This window comes from Monodon monoceros, unplaced genomic scaffold (assembly GCF_005190385.1).
Source record: "Monodon monoceros isolate NGI ecotype Baffin Bay Population unplaced genomic scaffold, NGI_Narwhal_1 Super_Scaffold_9, whole genome shotgun sequence".
Taxonomy (NCBI): Eukaryota; Metazoa; Chordata; class Mammalia; order Artiodactyla; family Monodontidae; genus Monodon; species Monodon monoceros.
The window spans coordinates 53,599,468-53,619,897 of record NW_021703786.1 but is presented as its reverse complement, the minus strand read 5'-3'; the positions used below and the strand labels follow the sequence as shown (position 1 = coordinate 53,619,897).

Sequence of the window (20,430 nt, the reverse complement as noted above, 5' to 3'; positions counted from 1 at the left end):
AGAACGTTATACTCAGGGACTTCCCTGGTGGCGCAGTGGTTAAGAATCCGCCTGCCAATGCAGGGGACATGGGTTCAAGCCCTGGTCCAGGAAGATCCCACATGCCGTGGAGCAACTAAGCCCGTGCACCACAACTATTGAGCCTGTGCTCTAGAGCCCACTAGCCACAACTACTGAGCCCGCGTGCTGCAACTACTGAAGCCCGTGCGCCTAGAGCCTGCTCCACGACAAGAGAAGCCACCGCAATGAGAAGCCTGCACACCAATGAAGAGTAGCCCCTGCTCTCCGCAACTAGAGAAAGCCCATGCACAGCAATGAAGACCCAACACAGCCAAAAATAAATAAATAAATATTTTAAAAATAAATAAACCCTGGTTTTAAAAAAAAAAAAAAAAAACCTTATAGTCAGGAATTCTTTGTCCTATTCATACCAAATCACTTTATGACAATTTAAGCCAGGTTCTTCTTATTTCAGTTTCTGTGTAGAATCTGTCATGCTTGACGCCGTTAACTGCTTGCAGTCCATTTTCCAAATCGTTATGGTATTGTAACCTCTGGCTACATGAATGAGTAAAAAAAAAATGTCATTTATGAATAAACAACATACAGATGAGAACAAATTGAAATTTTGCTCTGTTCCTTTAACTTGTCTTAGCAGCCTACTTTTAAAAGCCAGAGTAGAGTGCCAGTCTACTGATGCCAATTCTCTCTTCTCAGACGTAAAAATGCATAGAAAATAATTATGATAAAACATTTTTTAAAAATTAACGCCCTTTCAGATTGTGAATATATTTTGTTTACTATTAGGCACAAAACAGATAATTTTGCTGGAAATCGAATATCTTTTTGGTTATCTGACCATATAAGCTTCTTACTTTGAATTTAGCCTGTCTTCCAGATAAATTGCCAAAAATGATTCCAGATCTGTTTTATAAGAGAAAACATTTTCTGCTGGGTAGGTGGTTGGTTGTTTTTTTTTTTCTTTTTAGTATAAATACAAGAAAATTAAAGTGGATTTAAGTCCTTTCCTTTAGTTTTATTTTGTTTTAAAAGATATCCTAAAATTTTTTGGCCAAGTAATAGAGCGTTTAAACATTATGTGTTATTTGAACACTGGCCTTTGGGAGGATTTGAGAAACAACATATGCCTTTCTTCCTTTTTGGTGTAGTTTTTCCTGTGTGATCTGGAAATGTACTTTCATTTTTAAGTTTTAAAGATGTTATACTTCTTCATCCCCACATACAAACATGAATTCATTTGATGTGACCAGGCATAGTACATTCAAGATAAAAAGAGAGGATTGCCAAAAATTAGGGGTAAAATTTGTTTTCTTTAAAGCAGTGGTTTTCAAGTTTTTTTAAGCTTCCAGACCCTTTTTTCAAATGAAATATTATGCTGGGACCTCAACTTAGAAGACAGATAAAAAGTGTTCTTTTTGTCCCTTATAATATTGACTCAGAGTTAATCAGTGAGAACACTGGAGCTTAGATGGTCATTCCTCTTTTATCTCATCCTCAGTGCTCCCAGTTTTTGTTTTGGTTGCCCAGTATCAAGAAAATCTTAATTCCTGAAAATAAGCAGAAGTTGCTGGTGGTGGCACTGCTGCTATTTACTAACAGCTCACCTTGCAACCTCCAAATACTTTTCACTTAAACAGAAAGAGCAAGAAAAGATTTATTCCTAGGTCTGCATGTAAATTAATCAGTCTTTCTCATTTACCATTATGTCTCCAAGTTCTAGCATACTGTCTAAAATATAACAGGCACTCAATTAAATGTTAATGGTGTGAAGAAATGAAGGAACCTGTTAGCATTGTTATTCTACAGTGTGCTACATTTTGACATATTCACACATTTGAGTGTATATTTTAAATAGATACATGTGAAGTTTAGGTAAAATGTTTACGGAATTCCTGAAGTACCTCCTCAGAACTGGATTCAGCAGGACTCCGTTTGAAACCCATAGCTTTAAAGAAATTTTACTATATATATTCCATTGAGATAGTGAACATATGGGAATTTCCTCCAGCCTAGTGGTTAGGACTTGGCGCTTTCACTGCCGGGGCCCCAGGTTCCATCTCTGGTCGGGGGAGCCAAGATCCTGCAAGCCATGTGGTGCGGCCAAAAACAAACAAACAAAAGATAGTGAACATAGTTAGCTCAGGAGGTCTTCAAGATTTTCCTTGTAATATCTTCCTCCATAAGCCAGCCTTGAAAATAAATTAGCTTGATTTGTTCATTAAACCTAGAAGTATGCATTCAGCTGCTTTTTGTTTGTTTAGTTAGTTACATTTGAAAACAGATGAAAAATGAAAAGCATATCTTTATAATACATCATTTTATATAGAAATATGGAAGTTTGAGACTTTTCTTCCCTTTCATCCAAATAAGATCAAATTATGTTGACACAAATATACTCTGCCTATATCATTGAAAACTTTTCAAAGTTCAGAGGTCTATCAAGATTTTAGTTTTTTGTTATTTTGTTTTACTTTTAAACTTGTAAATATATTTGTTTGACAATATTTTGATAATCTTTTCTATTTAGATTTGTGATTTTGGATTGGCCAGAGTGGAAGAATTAGATGAATCCCGTCACATGACTCAGGAAGTTGTTACTCAGTATTATCGGGCTCCGGAAATCCTGATGGGCAGCCGTCATTACAGCAATGCTATTGACATCTGGTCTGTCGGATGTATCTTTGCAGAACTACTAGGACGAAGAATACTGTTTCAGGCACAGAGTCCCATTCAGCAGGTATGATTTCACTTTAGGCTTTAGGAGCTTTTCAATTCTGTTACAGATTTAAAGGAAAAACCATCTTGCACACACGTCTTGGGCTTATTCATTGTACTGTCTAAATTGCTTTTAGCAAATTCAAGTTCACTTAAAATGCAGAAAGTTATGAAGTTGAAGATTACAGAGATATTGATTTTGCAACTTACGAGCCTATTAGAGGGAATGTTGACTTTATTACACGCACTGATGCATGGCAGCAGACTCAGATGTAACAGTTTGCGCAGGTGTAATCTTCAGTGGTTAGAGGGCCTCTGTTCTTTCTAACTGAATGGATCGGACATGAAAATGTATTGGGCTGACTTAATGTACTTACACTTTGTGCTTAGAATATAAATTTTAAGTGTTGACTTCTTTAAATATGAACATTTAGAAACCCTTTCTAACCTTTATTGAGCTAAAATATTTAAATGTGGCAGAGAACATCAGGAGCTGATTAAACTGTAGCTTCAGGAAACCATTCCTGATATTATACTTTAACTGTCCGTCTTTATAGCTAATTCATTACTACCCATATTTTCTTTGGGGTAATTCCTAAGTATTTTTTATTCATAAATTTTAACAGTATTGTTTGCGTGAGAATAACATAACAATGATGAGTCAGGCCGTAGAATCAAATTGGTGGGTTCAAATCCTAGCTCCGCCATTTGCTATCTGTCAAATCTTGGGCAAGTTAAACTGTTCCTGAGGATTGTTGTGCAGATTAAATGAAGTAGTAAAGCTGAAGGTAAGGCCTGGGGTCTAGTAAGCACTTAGTAAACCTTAGCAGGTATGATGGTCGTGGTGGTGGTGTGCCAGGGTGTGAGGGATACAGCCATAAATAAGACAAAGCTTTGTGAAACTTTCACATGAGATAGAAAATAAGTATACCAATAAATATAATCCCAAGTAATGATAAATTCTATGAAGAAAAAAATTAAACCAGGTTAGGGATAGAGAATGATGATGGAGCAGAGCAGTGCTAAAGGACTCTTCGAAGGGATAACATTTGAGGAGTGACCCAAGTGAAATGAGGGAGCAAGATACCGGGAAGATATCAGGAAAAGGGACAACCAGAAGGTGCCTGGACGGAGGTGAGGCGTACCTGGGACAAAAGGGACAACCAGCATAACAAAGCCCTTTGAGGCAGGAACAAGTGTGGCGTGTTGGAGGCATGGTTTGATTAAGGAAGAGTATGTAAGAGATGAGGTCAGAGAGAAAGAGCCTGACCATGGAGACCTGATAAGGACTTTGGATTTTATTCTATCCAAAGTGTGATGGAAAGCTCTCTGTTTTTGAGCAAGGGTTTTGAGCAAGGGAGTGTTAAGATTTTGATTGATCACATTTTAAAAGATCACCCTAACTATTGTGTATCTTTGTAAATAATTCACGCACCTGACCAAAAATGAAATCATTTCCTTTATGCTCTATCTACCAAGAATTGTTAACTGATACATTAGAAACTATATATGCTCTGATCAACATTTAAATCTATTTCTCTGCTATACATTCAGTCTTTTTGTTTAAGTTTACATCTTTTAAAATTGATCCTGGTGATAAAAAATTATCATATATAATCTAATGTTGGATACTATTGATAATATTCACTTTACTATTCAATTTCTTTAGAAGGTAGAGTTTAACAGACTTACCTGTAAGATGATATGTCATATCTGGACATAAGCTGCCATACAGAAAAGCTTAAGTAAAAATTAAGATGTTCAAATACTATATATTGAACAAGGATCTTGGGTTGCTGCTGAAAAGAATGTACAAAGGAAAGTGTGAAGCAACTGGAACGGGATTCAAATATCTCATTTTCTAGAGAGATAACATAGGTCTTGAGTTTGCCAGTCTCATGTAGCCACTGAAGTCTCCTTCACATCTGTCAGTCATCAGTGTATTTTGGAGTGAGAAATCAAGATCTAAAGTGAAAAAAGAGTCTAACTTCTAAATGGAAGTAGATACTTTCTGTAGCATTTTCTCCTTTATCTTCGAGAAATAAATACCCTATGTACTGTAGTACCAGCAGACTTCATAAAAATGTTTCTCATCCATAGGTCTGACACATACATTTTAGACAACTTTCTCAATATTTCCATTTGTTTTCATGAGCCAGTCATTTCCTTCGGCCTTTAGTGTAGTTGTTAGAGGTCCAAAAGTATCGCCAACACACTTTTCCCAAAGAGCTTTTATATAGAGATCTTTTATTCTGTGCAAAACAAGCTACTTGAGAATCTCTATTATCCTGGAGGGCAGTGATACTGATGGCTACCCATAGCTTAGTTAAGTGCAGAAAATAGTGCTTTGTATTTGGCAACCCCAGAACCAGGAAAATAAGTATTCACTGGATAAGAATTTTCCATCCTGGAGGAATTAGAATGAAATGTTATTGCTAATTGGGTTATGAAATTAGAACAATCATAGCACTAAAGAAAATTGTTAAGGTAGTTTGCTACCTACAAAGACTTGGTTGTGAGAAGACCATTTTTATTGCTCTCCTTTATTGTGCACAGCTAATTAGGTGTGGCCTTATGCGGTGTCAGTTTTCTAAATCACACGGTTTTTCGCCAATATAATAGATTTCTAGCATAACCAGAATGTAAAGGGTCTGCACTGGCCCAAACTTAGCTTTTATTTCAGGTGTGAATGTTCTGAGTATTTACCAAATCACAGCTGCCTGGTTTGGATTAGCTCCTCCATGAGCCTGAATCCGTTTGAAGCATCAGAATCCATTGATTAACTGTTTGAACACAATAGTCATTAGCCGTCACTGAGAGTGCAGTTTGTTTCTACAAGGATCATAGAGGCTGCAGTATCAAGACATGGGGCAGGCAGATGCAGACCCTAAATTACTATAGCCTTAGAATGCCATGCTTGCCAAAACTATTTTCTCTATTTGTATCTTACAGATTCCTAATAAACATTTATCTGTTTGTTTGTTTGTTTGTTTTTAAAAAGGCCAGAAAGCGAAAGTAGAGGCTCCTACCAGTTAATCTGGAAGTTGCCTTAATATTTTTTTCCCCCAAATTTGGTCCTCATCTCTAACGCTGTGATTTAAGAGTAATGAAATGTTGTTTCCGTGAGCTTACTGTCCATCTGTACTTCATGTTTCCTCATAGTTGGATTTGATCACAGATCTCTTGGGCACACCATCACTGGAAGCAATGAGGACAGCTTGTGAAGGTGCTAAGGCACACATACTCAGGGGTCCTCATAAACAGGTAAGAGGAGAAGAAGGGCTCTGTATTTGGTAACCATCTGTTTGGGCAGAGTTTTCTTCCAACAGAATAATGAAATGAGGATTTTTAAACAAAAGCATTATTTGTAGGTTTTATTAGTTTTTTTATGTCATGGCCATAAGTAAGAAAATGTTAAAGTATTTGTCAAACCCAATAGAATATAGTATAGTAATTTCCAATGCTATAGGAAAAAGTAAATATTTTTGTAGCACCTTTGCTAATAAATGACCCCTGGCTTTTGTCTCCTGGCTTTTGATGTGTCCGGGAAAAGTTACTGGGGGTGGAGCTTTGACCTCAGTACCATAACCTAGTGCATGTATACTCAAGATATACTTTCCACATACTGAGCCAAAGTACCTGGTATCTCTTATTCCAGCCAGGAATGTGAAGCTGTTTCTATTGCACTCTTGCCACTAACACAGAATCAGATGTGAATGTTGTTAGAAAAGAAGTATGAAGAGAGATTGCCAGATTTGCACTGATCAATATTACTTGCAACCAGCCAAGTCACTGCTGAGAAAGACAAGATGGTTATTATCTCCACCCTGTCGATTTAGCAGCATTTTTTAGAAGCACTTTCCTAATCTCCTTTGGACAAAACAGCTTAATGATGTGAAGAGTGAGTAAGGGGAATACTTTTCCTAGGAACAACAAACCGAAACAGAAGAGAGAAGGCTTGAACAGGAAGACTCGGCAACTAATTTTCCTGGGCTTTGCCTTGCTTTCTTTTAAACTGGGCATTTAGATGATCTGATTGATCATTAGAAGATCTGGTTGATCTAATTGATAGACCAAATGACAGACTGAGTTTGACAGTCCTCTCAATTACCTGCCAGACATTTGGTCAAGGCCTTACCTTTCCCTTGTGGTTCCCTCTCTGTGATTCTAGTGACTCCAGAGCTTCCATTTTGACAGGCAAAAAGGGCAATGGGTAAAGTGTGTTATCTTCTAAAACCAGCCTGAACTAGTAAATGTAGATTTACTACTAGAGATGTAGGTGCTGGTATTTTAAATAGCCCCCTGCTGGTTACATCCTTCTGTTGCATTTAGTTTAGAAGTATAGAATCATTTGGGCCCTAACTCCCTTAGAAGAGCACAGTAAGTCTTAACCTAGAGGAAGGTTCTATATAAATAGAAAGAACTAACAAGATCTGTTATGTTCAGTTTACTGGCCAGTATCAGGAATATTAAACTAATTTATCAATACCTGGCGCATATACCTTCAAAGCAATTTTTAAAAATGTTGTTGTATATATGCAAGTAATACGTGAGTGCATGTAAAATAAAAATTTTACAGACAGTTAGCCATCCAGAGCTACCCCCACGCCATCCTAGTCTCTTCTGGATTAATTTTAGAGTATCTTTCCAGACATATTTTTCTATGCATTTATTTACATAATTTGTACAAACAGAAATATGTACTATTATTTGTTGGGACTTTTTAAAAAATATACATATACAGGAGAAACTTATTGGCTATCTTCTTAAAGTCACAGATTACTGCCTCAAATTAATATACTTGTGTTGGTTTATTAATATACATACTTGCATGTGGCATCAGTCAGGACTCTTTCCACTGAGACAGTTAAAACTAACTTAAGCAAAAAAGGGAACTTACTGGCTCATATAACTGAAAAGTCTTGAGCTACCACTGACTTCAGGCTCTGCTGGATTCAGGTAGTCAAGTGATATTTCATGCCAGGAATCTGACTCTTCTGTTCTGTTTTCCTGTGTGGTGGCTTCATTTTCAGACAGGCTTTCCCCCATGTGTTTGCAAAAATGGAACCAGTAGTCTAGCCCTGCGTTCTATTAGCATATCAATCATCAGGAAAGAGCTTTCCCAAATAGATCCATAAAAATATTTGGAAGGTCTCTGATTCCATTAGGAATGTATTTGGTTATGAGTAATAGAAAACCTTGCTTACAGTGGTTTAAAGAAATAGAAGTTTTTTTCCTCATATCATGAAGTCCCAGAGGTAGGCAGTCTGGTGATGGCATAGCAGCTCAATTATGTCATAGAGGATTTAATTTTTTTCTTTCTCTCTGCTTTTGCCATCTTTAGAATATTGACTTCATAGTCTCTTGCCTATTGCCTCATGGTCACAAAATGACTGTAGCTTGTCCAGAAATCATCCATATTCAAAGGGAAAAAATGGAGGAAAAAGGGGGCACTAGCACTGTCTGTTCCTTTTATCAGGAAAGCAAAAGTTTTCCCAGAAGCCTGCCTAGCAAACCTTTGCTTATATGTCATTGTTCAGAACTATGTGATATGTGGCCTCCGAGATGGCAAGAGAAGCTAAAAAAAAAAATGGGTCTTTTCTATCCCAGTTAATAAAGGTAGATAGGGATAAAAGGATTGGAGGTGTGTGTTAGCTTATCCATTCCATTGTATGTTCCTGACCTGTATTAACTGTGTGCCCATCCTGGAACCAGTCGTGGTGCTCAGGGGAATATACCATATGATTGGCCAGGCCTGGGTCAGGTGCCCATCCTTGGAGTTCAGAGATTGAAATCAAGCCCAGCCAAACCACTTGATTTGAGAGTGAAAAAGGGAGTGGTTCCCTTAAAGTCAGGAAACGGGGGGCAGACAAGAACACTATATGGCATTTTTAATTTACTGTCTCTTTTCCACAACTCAAAATCTTAGCTGCCATGGCCCAGGGATCTATTAAGGGCAGATACTTGTTGAGGCACCGCCGTTTTGGTAGGATTGAAAAGTCTCTTATCAGCCCTTAGTCCCTTTGTTCATCTCTTATAAGGTTTAGATCTTCATCATTCCTCAGATTGTTCTCAGCTAATTGTGTCAGAAATAGGTAAAATATTTTCACTGAGGCGGAAATGGTCCTGTCCCCTGACAGGGACCTTATCTTACAGTTAAGAGACTCAGAGTATGGTAGAGAGTTCATTCAATTCAAACTTCTTATGTTTCAATTGGGGGTTTCTTTTATATAATCCCAAGAATGCTTACTAGAGTGCACCGTGCATGGTGCCACTCAACGCTGCTGCCTGAGGAGCTCAGCTTCTCTGCTGCCGGGTGAAGACTGTCAGCAAATATCTAACAGGCCCTGTGCAGCCTGGCCGGTGCTGCCGGGGTGACCACACCCTGCAGTTGGCTCACGATGACTGTGGCATATACCGTCTAGGGCCTCTTGCCCGGGCATAATGACTGGTAAATTAGAGGGGAAGAAAATGGAATTAGAAATGCAGCATTTCTAGTATTGCATCTTTCCTGTGGAGCCAATGCTAAATTATTAACAGGTGTCATTCTAGAGAGGTACTGGCATGACTGAACTGACTCTTTTTCTCTGTCCCTCTTTTTAACTCGCATATATAATATAAACACAGGAAAGGAGAAAGCATATCAGATGACTGTTTAGGCTGAAATGAAACTTAGGCCTATTTTTAGTGTATTTCTTGGGGTATACTTCTGTAAAGAAAGATAACATTGGGGGGGTGGATTTTAAAAAGTTCAGGTAGCCTTAAACATCCACTCTTGATTTTCACAAGCTCCCCACCCCATACCCAATTGTCCTTGAGTCGTAAATTTTGCCTTCTAATTTGTCTTATATCCTCTATTCAGTGGCCTCTGGAACTGTTTATGTGTTTTCCTTGCCCACAGAGAGGTGTTATTCATCTTTGTTGTCCCAGCACCTAGCTCAGGGTCTGGCACTTGGTGGATGTTAGATGATCAGCAGTGGTGGTGGTAGGTAAGCAGGTCTGTACTTGTGCAGTCTAATGGATGAGAAAGCCAAGGTTCAAGGGACTTATCTGAGTCTAGTGATGGCAGAGTTAGAATTTGAAGCCGCGTCTTCTAGTACTCATTCCAGTGTTCCCTTCCCTATAACCTGCCTGCACCACAAAAATGGGATGAGGGGTAGATTCACTTTGAGAGTGGAAAGAAAAGAATTGCTTATGGAGAGACATTTTGGTCAGTAAAAACTGACTGGAATTTGGCTGCCATCCTGCACAAGCCAGTGAAAAAAAGCACAGCTATTCACAGTCAAACCAAGAATCGGAATCTTTTAAGAATATCAAATTACTTCATTTTACACAATAAAAAAGTTCTTATGGAAAATATATGTAAATTGTAAGTTAAAACCTCTCCCCACGCTCTCCACAATCCCCCCCTCCTTTATCTTGACTAATACAAATAATTTCAGAGCTGTCATAGATGTACATATTTTTAGCAGGAAAACATGTAAATGCATCAAGGAGTAGTAAATTGGTCTACAAATATATATATATGGGTTTTAGGGGATTTTTTTTTGGTCGCACCCCACAGCACACGGGATCTTAATTCCCCAACCAGGGATCGAACCTGTGCCCCCTGCAGTGGAAGTGCGGAATCCTAACCACTGGACCGCCAGGAAATTCCCATCTACAAATATTTAAATGCCAACTATATATGGGTTCTGTGCACATAATGCTTTTTACCTATAGTAATCCTATCAAGTGTCATGCAATTTTAGAACTAAAGTAAACTTCAGTGATCATTTAGTCCAACCTCCTCATTTTATACTTAAGGATACTGAGATTCAGGATGTTGGTTTATCTAATTAGTTAGTAAACTAGAACCCCCATCTCATCTCCTGTTACTCTTGATCCTGAAGAAAACATCTGTATGGTGAATAATTACCTCCTGATGATTCTGAGGTGTCTTGTTGTTCTTGTAGAATTTTCCTCTACGGCTTAACTGAGGGAAGGAGGCAGATATGTAAAATACTTGATGTTAGTGGTTATCATAGTAGGATTCTAGGCCCGTGATTGAGATATAAGGAGACCTTTTAGTGTTACTTGCGTGAGAGACAGTGCAGTGATGCCATTCACCTGCTCCATCCCCTGACCCTCCAAGCAGCGAAATAAAAGCTTTATAAGCTCTGTGGCTTCTCAGGTCATTAGAGTCATCTCCCTGCCTCAGTGCAAGAGGGTTAGATATAGGCATGTGGATATACCTGCCACTTTAAAAAGACAGTTATTGAGTGAGTAATCAGTGCTAAAGTGGTGTCACCCTTTCTTAGAAGATTCTGTAAATTCCCGAGTGTCCTAAGGCTCCTTTAGTGTTTTAGCAAGGTAATGTTGCCGTAAGACATAGTTCACATGCCTACTTTGCGCAGTTTACTTGCATGTAGCTAAGGTTTTAAATCTTCTTTTCTCCCATCCTTGGGCGTGTTTGGTCTTCCCTTCCTGCCAAAGCGTGTATGATATCAGGCTAACAGGAGCTCCGTATTTTCAGGATTAGCTTTCATTTTTCATAGGCTCTTCTGTGCTCTGACCTACAATGGGTAATCGTGCAATATGAAATATGCCACTGAAAGTCAGTGACAGTTGTTGCTTTTGAAGACTGGTTCATGAGGGGAATACTCATTTCCTTTGAGTTGAGACTCATGTGCACACACCTTTTGAGCTGGGTACTTACCTTGTCATAAATTGGCTGTATTCCATATCTACTTACACAAACACTCACTTGCATATTTGAATTCTTTATTTTTTCACAGCCATCTCTTCCTGTACTTTATACCCTGTCTAGCCAGGCTACACATGAAGCTGTTCATCTCCTTTGCAGGATGTTGGTCTTTGATCCAGTAAGTAGTGTTTGTTTTTATATTTTTTTAATGAATTAAAAATATGTGTTCTAAGAAAAACATCCTGGCTTTGAATAGATGGGCAATGTAAATAATGACTTTTTTTTTTAATGAATAATGACTTTTTAAAAGATAAACTTCAGCCCCCAGTTCCATGTGTATCATGCTCACCCATCACACAGAAGTTTGAGTATTAACGCATAAGAGTCTAGGTGAAGAGAGATAAGGAACGGTACCATCCTTATTTATCTCAATATTTGTAAAAGGAGTTTGACACCAATTTGAATTAGGAAAAAAAAATTTTTTAACATTATTTGAAAAAAATCTGCCCATTGTATTGCGTAAGGAAATATTTACTCTGGGTTGTTGAAATGGTGGCTTTTCCAAATGCCATTTCTAGACTTGACTCTTCTGGGGCAAAGTTCAGCTCTTCGTTTATTCGTTTGTCCAAAGAATATTCATTATTTGCATCTGTGCCAATAACTGTTGTCAAAGAAGACTAAAAAACGGAAGCATTTAGGAAAGAAAATTTTACTTGCCGAGAGTACATGGAAGTCACCAAATACAAAATACAACAGGTATTTAAAGGGGAAAAATACCCACAAAATTACCAGTTAAGTTTACATTGGTTTGTTCATGATGAGAAGACAGCAACTTTCTCACATGATTAAATAAATCCACAGAAGTCAGAACTATCTTCAGATGTCAGCATAACAAAGATTAGGGATAAAAATGTTTTGTTAGGAAGTCCAGGTTTGTGGGAAACAGGGTTCTGTTATTTGGGGGACCAGAACCAATCAGAGTGATCATTTTTATTACATCTCAGGGTGCAAAGTGGATTTTTTGTTTGGTTGGTGTTTTTTCCTTTTGTTTGTTTACTTTGGCATGTGAGGTACTTAGTGATACGGGAAGCAAGACAAAGTGGCAGTTCTTGTTCCCACAGTCTCTCCTTGTGGTCAAGTTCCTGCCACTAAAGACAGTTTCAGCCACATAATTTGCTGAACGAGCTAGTGGTTTAGTGTCATTAGTTTGATATTTTATTTCACAAGTTTATCTGCGTAGCTAACAGGAGATGTTGATTAATACATAGAGACCTTTTGTATGGTTAACAAAACTAGAGGCACGTGAACTTCAGGTTTCAGGGGTAATTTCTGTCTGCCCATTGAGGATTTTCTAAAGTCCCTGAGGTTAAATTTACTTTTCTGTGTCAGAAATATGTTATTTTCTTTATTAGTTCCACTTAGATTAAAAACGAGGAACTGTGTAATTCACCTGTACCAGGTTTTTCCCGCAGTACTTACAGCTGTTGGGTATCCTCTTTCTCTGAGATCCCATGTTTATTTATGATCCTGACCTGCCAGGAGCTCATGGCTGGAACTCTTAAGGCTGGAATTTCCTGAACTGTACGGCGGATACCACGCATATTTCCTGGGAGGCCTTTTAGACATCAGTTCTACATGTGAAATGTAGTCCTTATTCCTTAACAGTGGGATTGTCACACCTAATTAAATGAAACCTTTGGTGTGGTCATAGTTACAAATTAGATTTATCTATAAGAAGGAGATGTGATTTATCTGGAATTTTTTTCTGACATATGCTTACTGAATTTAGTTTATGATTGATATTAAGGATTCTTTTTCTAGTTCTGAGGGTTCATTTAGAAATAGATACCTTTTTTTTTTTTTTTGGTGGTACGCGGGCCTCTCACTGTTGTGGCCTCTCCCGTTGCGGAGCACAGGCTCCGGACGCGCAGGCTCAGCGGCCATAGCTCACGGGCCCAGCCGCTCCGCGGCATGTGGGATCTTCCCGGACCGGGGCACAAACCCGTGTCCCCTGCATCGGCAGGCGGACTCTCAACCACTGCGCCACCAGGGAAGCCTTAGATACCATTTTTAAAGAATGTTTCATTCTGGTTTTAACCTGTTAAATTTGAGGGTTAGTGATACATTAAGAAATGAGGGTTTTATTACCTCAAAATAGTGATGACATTAAACAAATCTCCAGACATCGTAATTTATGTAAAGGCAGTAAACAGTTACAAGCAATATTTTTAAAGCATAACAATAATTATTAGGAATTTAGACAATTATTTACTTTTTTCTCGACAAACAAAAAAACACTGTTATCTTGCATACACGTCTTCCTATCATCACCCATTCTTTTACGTTCTTTAAAACAATACATATGTACTTTAACCCAAAGGTATTTGCACATCTTTTTTAACTGTTTATTGATGGCTACTCAATACTGTATTAATGAAGAGCCTAGGTATATTAAAATTATGTTGTCCATGTATCCAGAGACCATTTATTAACTCAAATTAATGTTAGTAAGGTCTTAATGTTAATTAAGAATTAGGAGATTGAAATTTTAGTTGACTCATTAAGTCTTTATGATTCGTAGTATACAAAAAACTAATTTCTTTTTAGAAACACATTACCTATTATGATTCATCTCATTTAGTTTAACACATAATTTGTAATTCCATAATCTTAGACAGAGTAATATTAGTTTATCTGACCAGCAAAACCAGTAGGAAAAAAAGTCAAATTCAAAATGATTAGGCTTTTTATGAGAAAACAAACCTAAAACTTATATAAATGAGAATACTGTATTAGCATTATTTGTACAGGTGTTTTTAAATTTTTATAACTGTTAACTCAGACTGATTTGTCCAAAGAGTCATCTTGTATACAATTATCTTATACAATTATATACCGGATATTAAAACTTCTAAGTTGTTTAAGAGAAATATTTTGCCTACTTTGTAATCTAATAATCAAGTAATAGTATTATTTTAACTCCCAATTAAAGCTTTTTTTAATCTTTGAGTTATAACTTGAGCAAGCAAAAATTTCTAAAGAGCCAAAATATTTTATTCATACGGAAGAAGAATGTTTTTACATCTTTCCATTGCTTTTTATATGTCTTTAATGTGTTGATACTGTTTCTAAAAGCCAGTTGCAATAGGAGTTTGCTCCATTTGATTTTAAGAGATCTCATAATATGATGTATTAACTCCCCTCAGAAGTATACGAAGTACATCCGTTTATATTTGTAAAATGGAAAATTTTATCACTTATTCAGAACTAGAAGAGCCAATTTTGATAAAGTAACAAAATCTAGGTTATAAACAAGTGAAGTGTCCATATCTATTACAAATGTTGATTACTTAAACAAGATGTGATTAAGACATAGAGGACATAATTATGCACCATCAATTCCTTCAAAAGAACATCACTATTAAATCTGAGAAATTTTGTGGGTTTTTTTTCCCTCAATTTAACAGGACAGTTTTTCTTTTCAGTGTTCATACCCCTTAAAAAACGAGTCTCCTTTCTTTAGCCTTGTTTCAGAAGTGCCAAAGAGACCTTAATTTGTTTAGAGAAATGAAAGTTGATCATTGCATGCTAGGGATTTGATTTACTTTTTGTTCAAAGGCTTCTCTTAGGTAAGACACTTTAGAGGACCCCATATTGGTGCACCAGGAACATACAAACACAGAGCGTGCCATCCATAGTTAGGAAAACACCAAAATCTCTTCAGCTTTGCATCTGAAATTTCAGGAAATATCAGAGTTCCCAGACGAACAAAAAAGACCAACAGTGAAGCCAGATTCCATCTGCTGGTGGCAGCTGACAGGGGCCCAATTTCTGACATCTGCCACCTGACAGAAGTGACTTAATGGTCATATGATAAAATTAAACCCCAGATTCAATCACTGCTGCCACCAGTTTGGACACGACCAGCCATGCTCAGTCAGAAACAGAATAGACTTGGCCAATAACCAGAGTTAGTGGGCAAAAGCCAAAGAGCTCAGTCCCACACGTGAGACTGGCCAGAGATGCTGAGGACTGAGAGGGGCCCAGACCCAGGCAGGGTGTTAGACCTTGATCCCAGTGGAACCTCTGGGAATAGTTGGACTCATTTAGGAAGAAAAGGAAAAGTTTAGTTGCTAAGTGTGCTAGTGAGTCAGACTTCAGAAGGGCTGCATCACCAAATACAAAACATGACAAGTAGCAGAAGGAACAAAACCAGGATTGTGAAGCTTACATTCATCTCTTCATGGTGGATAAACAGCAGCTTTCTCTTGTTATTATCATATCCCCAAAGGTCATGACATGCCTTTTAACATTAGCATAGCAAAAAATCAGAGATACAGTGTTTTTAGGGAATCCAGGTTTATGGGAAATATTTAACATTTTATTATTTGGGGGACCGGAACCAGTTGCGGTGATCCAGTTATTTTTGGTTTGAGTGCAGATGGTTTTCTTTTTTCTAGTTGTGTTATGTGAAGTGCTGGATCCTATCATACGCAGGGCAAAGTGTCAGTTTGTGTTCTACTCTCTACTGTTGAGTCATCCTTAAATCAAAATCCACCTTCCCTCAGTAGTACTTACATACCCACTGAGCTAAAAGGAGGGACAGCTTTTTTCTTTTTTTCATGGAGAAATGAGTTTAAAAGTTTATGGTTTATGTAACCTGAAACTAGTATATTAAGTGCTCTGATCTGAAGAGCCAGAAAACCCCAGGCTGCTGATCCTCACCCTGGGCTGGATATCGGAACATGGCATACAGGCCATTCATGAGCTGATGCCTACTCCAGCAGCCTTCAGAGAAGCTTTTGCCCAAGTTGATTTGGTATCCAAGAGGATAAAAGTTTCAAGGAGCTTTGTAAAATTGCCACCATGATCACATCTCTTCTAAATGCTGAGACATATTTAGAAAATATAACTGTTATTTTAAATGTAAATATATCCCTTCCAAAGCATTACATATTTGAATGTCATGATATTTGTCATTTTTGACCCTGCATGTATCTATTTCAAGGTAAGAACTTTCAGGATCTTAGCAGGGTCATTTCTAAGTGCTTTCTGGTGGCGTATGGTGGTTTATCACAGTAGTTTGTTGTCTTACGTCATATACTCCCTCTACTGCTATGTTACCCACCTCCAAATGCAATTACTGTCTTACCCTCACCGTCCGCAATTATCCCTTTACACAGGATGTTCCATAAGTTAAGTATAAGCCGTGTAAAGCAGTCACTGTGGCTCGTGAAAGATCCTGTGTGGACAGTCATGTTTATCTGCAGTGTTGATGTGCTGGTCTCTAAATTTGATTTCAGTCCAAAAGAATATCCGCTAAGGATGCCTTAGCCCACCCCTACCTAGATGAAGGGCGACTACGATATCACACGTGTATGTGTAAATGTTGCTTTTCCACCTCTACTGGAAGAGTTTATACCAGTGACTTTGAGCCCATCACCAATCCCAAGTTTGATGACACTTTTGAGAAGAACCTCAGTTCTGTCCGACAGGTTAAAGGTGAGTTTGCTTTTTTGGCCCTCCGCCAGGTGGGGTGACTGGTAACATTTTCTGTTATGTGGCTGTGGAAAGCTGAGCTCTGGATGGAGATCAAAGCTCCTTTATATGTTTGTTTTACAAACTTGCATACAGCTGTTTGTCCGGAGCACATATGCCAAGAAAGCTGTGTGTGTTATAAAAACACTGATTTTATATCCAGGGGAAGGTCCGGCAGAGGAATGAACATTTTGTTCTTGTTTTCAAAGCTGGCTTACTTAGTGTGACTCAGTATATTTAATATGTATTCACTCAGTGTGATTTCATGGAATGATACATATTGGACTTTTTTATGTAACATGCAAAGTTTTTAAAAGGATAAACATCCACTGAGGGAATCATTCCTTGGATGATGACAAGAAGGGGATTTCTGATAGTCTGCTCATAAAATTTCCTGACACGATCTCCTACTGGGGGGGCGGGTGAAGACATCCAGAATTCTGAGTGGTTCTAAGTGTCTGCTCCAGGACATTTTAGAAGAGAGTCGTCCCCAAAGTGACCAGCCTGAAACTATGTACCTAAATACCAACTGAGGTTTTTTAAGTGATTTTCAAAAAGGCAATAATTACCAGCAATTTAGAAGAGTTCATTTATAATGCCAACCCAGTGGAGTCACTCTTAAATTTATAGACCATTTTACACCTTCCACTCATGGGGTTTCCAACCCCCGTAATGGCACTTTGGGGGGGTTTGCCTACGTTTAGCAGCACCTGTCATTTTGGTTTCCGAAAAGTTCCACTGGATTCTGCCTGATAGATGACATGTGTGTTTAACTAAACCACTAGGAAATGCCGTTCAGAGGCTGACTAGAGTTAACCTGAGAATCCACTGCTCCCGGGCCTGCAAATTGGCGTGGGTTGTATGATCTTTGTTTTCTCCACAGAAATTATTCATCAGTTCATTTTGGAACAGCAGAAAGGAAACAGAGTGCCTCTCTGCATCAACCCTCAGTCTGCTGCTTTTAAGAGCTTTATTAGGTAACTATATGGATGTCATTCCGACTTTCTTGTTAGAATTAAAAGGATGCCATTGTGAGTTTCTCATTCAGCATATTTCTGGTTTTATTTAGATTAGATAACATAGATAAAAGGTCCAACAGAAAGTTTCTGTTGTGAGTTCTGGCTTAGTCAAAAGCATGTTAAAAATGGAAGCATTTGTTCTTACACTAGCTCCAGTTCACTGTGGCTGCCTTGGCAGTTCCCCAGATGCCCATTACTCTGCCTGGTCAAGTGCGTGGGGATCTTCCTCTGCCAGCAGCGCGGCAGCCACTGTCCTGGAGTTGCACATGGTCCTCTCAGTTCCCACTGCCATCCCCACCACCTTAATAATAACCGCAAGCAAGAAAATTGTGTTTTATAGGTGGACTGCTGGTGTATCCTGTTTAAAGAGAAACCAATAGTCTTACTGGTTATAGAGCTATAAACCTCCTTCAGAACCTAGAAAGCGTCATTCTCTTGATCTCTCTTTGTCCTTACCTTCTCCATCTCTTTTTCCCTAACTCCTTGTATCAATCAAGGTCCAGTCAGGAGAAAGAAACCACACCCAGTAATATGAACAGGGAAAATTTAATAACAAGCATTAACTAGGAAAAGATGGCTAACTACTAAAAGGCATGCAAGAGGATTCTGAAGAGTCCGAAGTAGCAAATGCGGAAAGCAAGTACTCCCTCTGGACTGAGGGAGAGTGAACAAGGGAGAAGTTGAGAACTTAGAGGAAGCCCCTCTACCCAAGGCTAATAAGATTTGGACCTCTTTGGAGAGGAGCCACAGGAACACAGCATGATGGTGAAGAAACTTTACAAAAGGGGTGAGCAGAGCTGATCCATCAAAGAGCCTGCTAGGTGGAGAGAAACTTGCCAGAAAGTTTGGGTAGACCAAAGCTGGGCCTTCCGAGGCAAAAAAAAAAAAAAAAGAGGCCTTGCAATGCCCTTTCAGCGCCCTCTGTTGACAAAGATTATCATTGGGCCTGTGGCAAAGGAAAAAGGTGAACAGGGTCTGGCTCAGGTATCGCAGAGCAGCACGAAGGGAGGCTTTGATCTGAGAGGCCACACGCTTCCTGCCTTCCTGCCTTTCCTTTTTCCCTCTCCTCCTTGCTTGTCTTTCCCCTCCCTTCACTTTCCTTTTAATTGACCTTGATATAGTGTTGAAGCTGATTGAATTCATTGAACCAAGGTCAAGAATTTTTGTTTATAATTTTTAAAATCAGGTGACTTTCATTCCTTCCATGTATTTTTCTGTAGAAAGAAGGAATTAAGTTGCCTTTTTACTTCCCTGTGGTTTAAAATTACTTTGTTTTAATATTTTTCCCTAAGAGTCAATTAGGTGTTTTAATACCTTTCAGGTGCAAGTTATTCATTATACTGGGCCCCCAGGAAGCAAAGTGACACACATCCCCCTCAAGTCTATAATCTTGGCAACATTAGACAGACATGTGAAATAACTGATAAAACAGATCTGTGGATAACAAGTGCTAAATGATTATCAATTAAAACTTGATAAAAGAATGCCTGTGAGGCTCATTCAAAATAGGTCCCCACTTAAAATCATCTTATTTTGAGAAGCTACTTTTAAATGGATAATTCTGTATCCTTTAAGGTTATCTTCCCGACTGATTTATAGGCATTATTATTTATAATAGCTACCATTTATATTATGAAGTAGGCACTGTGAAAAACATACATTATCTCATTTATTCATCACAATATCCTACGAGGTGGATAGCATCCCTTTCCAGGAGAGGAAAGATGAAGGAATTTGCTCGGTGTCATACAACTAGTAAATGATGTGTTGCTTTCAAGCCCACTCATTAGCTACTGTACCATATCACCTCACTATAGATACGGATCCTTACATGAACAATTTGGAACAAATGCACCTTTAGAGAAGTGAAAAGAAACAAATAAAAAATCCAGGAGTGGACTTCACAATTTTTATTTAAAGGAAGGGGGAAAACAGGCAGCAGTGAATTGCCCTGTTGCCTTTTGTGGTGCTACAACCGGTTCACCGTGTCTCTCTTCTCTTCCAGTTCCACTGTTGCTCAGCCGTCTGAGATGCCCCCATCTCCTCTGGTGTGGGAGTGACGGTGGAAGATAATGTACTACTGAAGATGTAATGTAGCTTTCCACTGGAGTCTGGGATTTGCAATTCTGGAGGTTAATCATGCTTGTACTGTAATTTTACTAATGAAGTTTTAAATTAACAACCACTACTTGTATGATATGAATAATATTTAGAAATGTTACTAGACTTTTAATCTTGTAAAGTGGTTGTGCTTTTAGAAGAAAAATATTTTACCCAGAGTTGCACATGTTTTATGAATTTAGTGCAGCTGTTATGGCTCACCTCAGAACAAAAGAGAATTGAACCAAATTTGGGAGTTTGGGGTTTTGTGTTTTTTGTTTTGTTTTGTTTTTCTTTTTTAAAATGAAGTGAGATTGTTCACACACACACACACACACACACACACACACA

General features: G+C 38.3%; 1 protein-coding gene across 1 annotated transcript in view; it reads left to right on the top strand.

Annotated features, from left to right (window-relative positions):
* The window catches only part of NLK (nemo like kinase), a 145,041-nt gene extending 124,617 nt beyond the window's left edge, over positions 1-20,424 (top strand). The window contains exons 6-11 of the mRNA XM_029211273.1: positions 2,549-2,758; positions 5,899-6,000; positions 11,514-11,600; positions 16,726-16,924; positions 17,844-17,937; positions 19,985-20,424. Of these exons, the coding sequence (XP_029067106.1) occupies positions 2,549-2,758; positions 5,899-6,000; positions 11,514-11,600; positions 16,726-16,924; positions 17,844-17,937; positions 19,985-20,039 (747 nt within the window). The 3' untranslated portion in view covers positions 20,040-20,424. The remainder of the gene's footprint in view (positions 1-2,548; positions 2,759-5,898; positions 6,001-11,513; positions 11,601-16,725; positions 16,925-17,843; positions 17,938-19,984) is intronic.
* Positions 20,425-20,430: the final 6 nt, after the last annotated feature.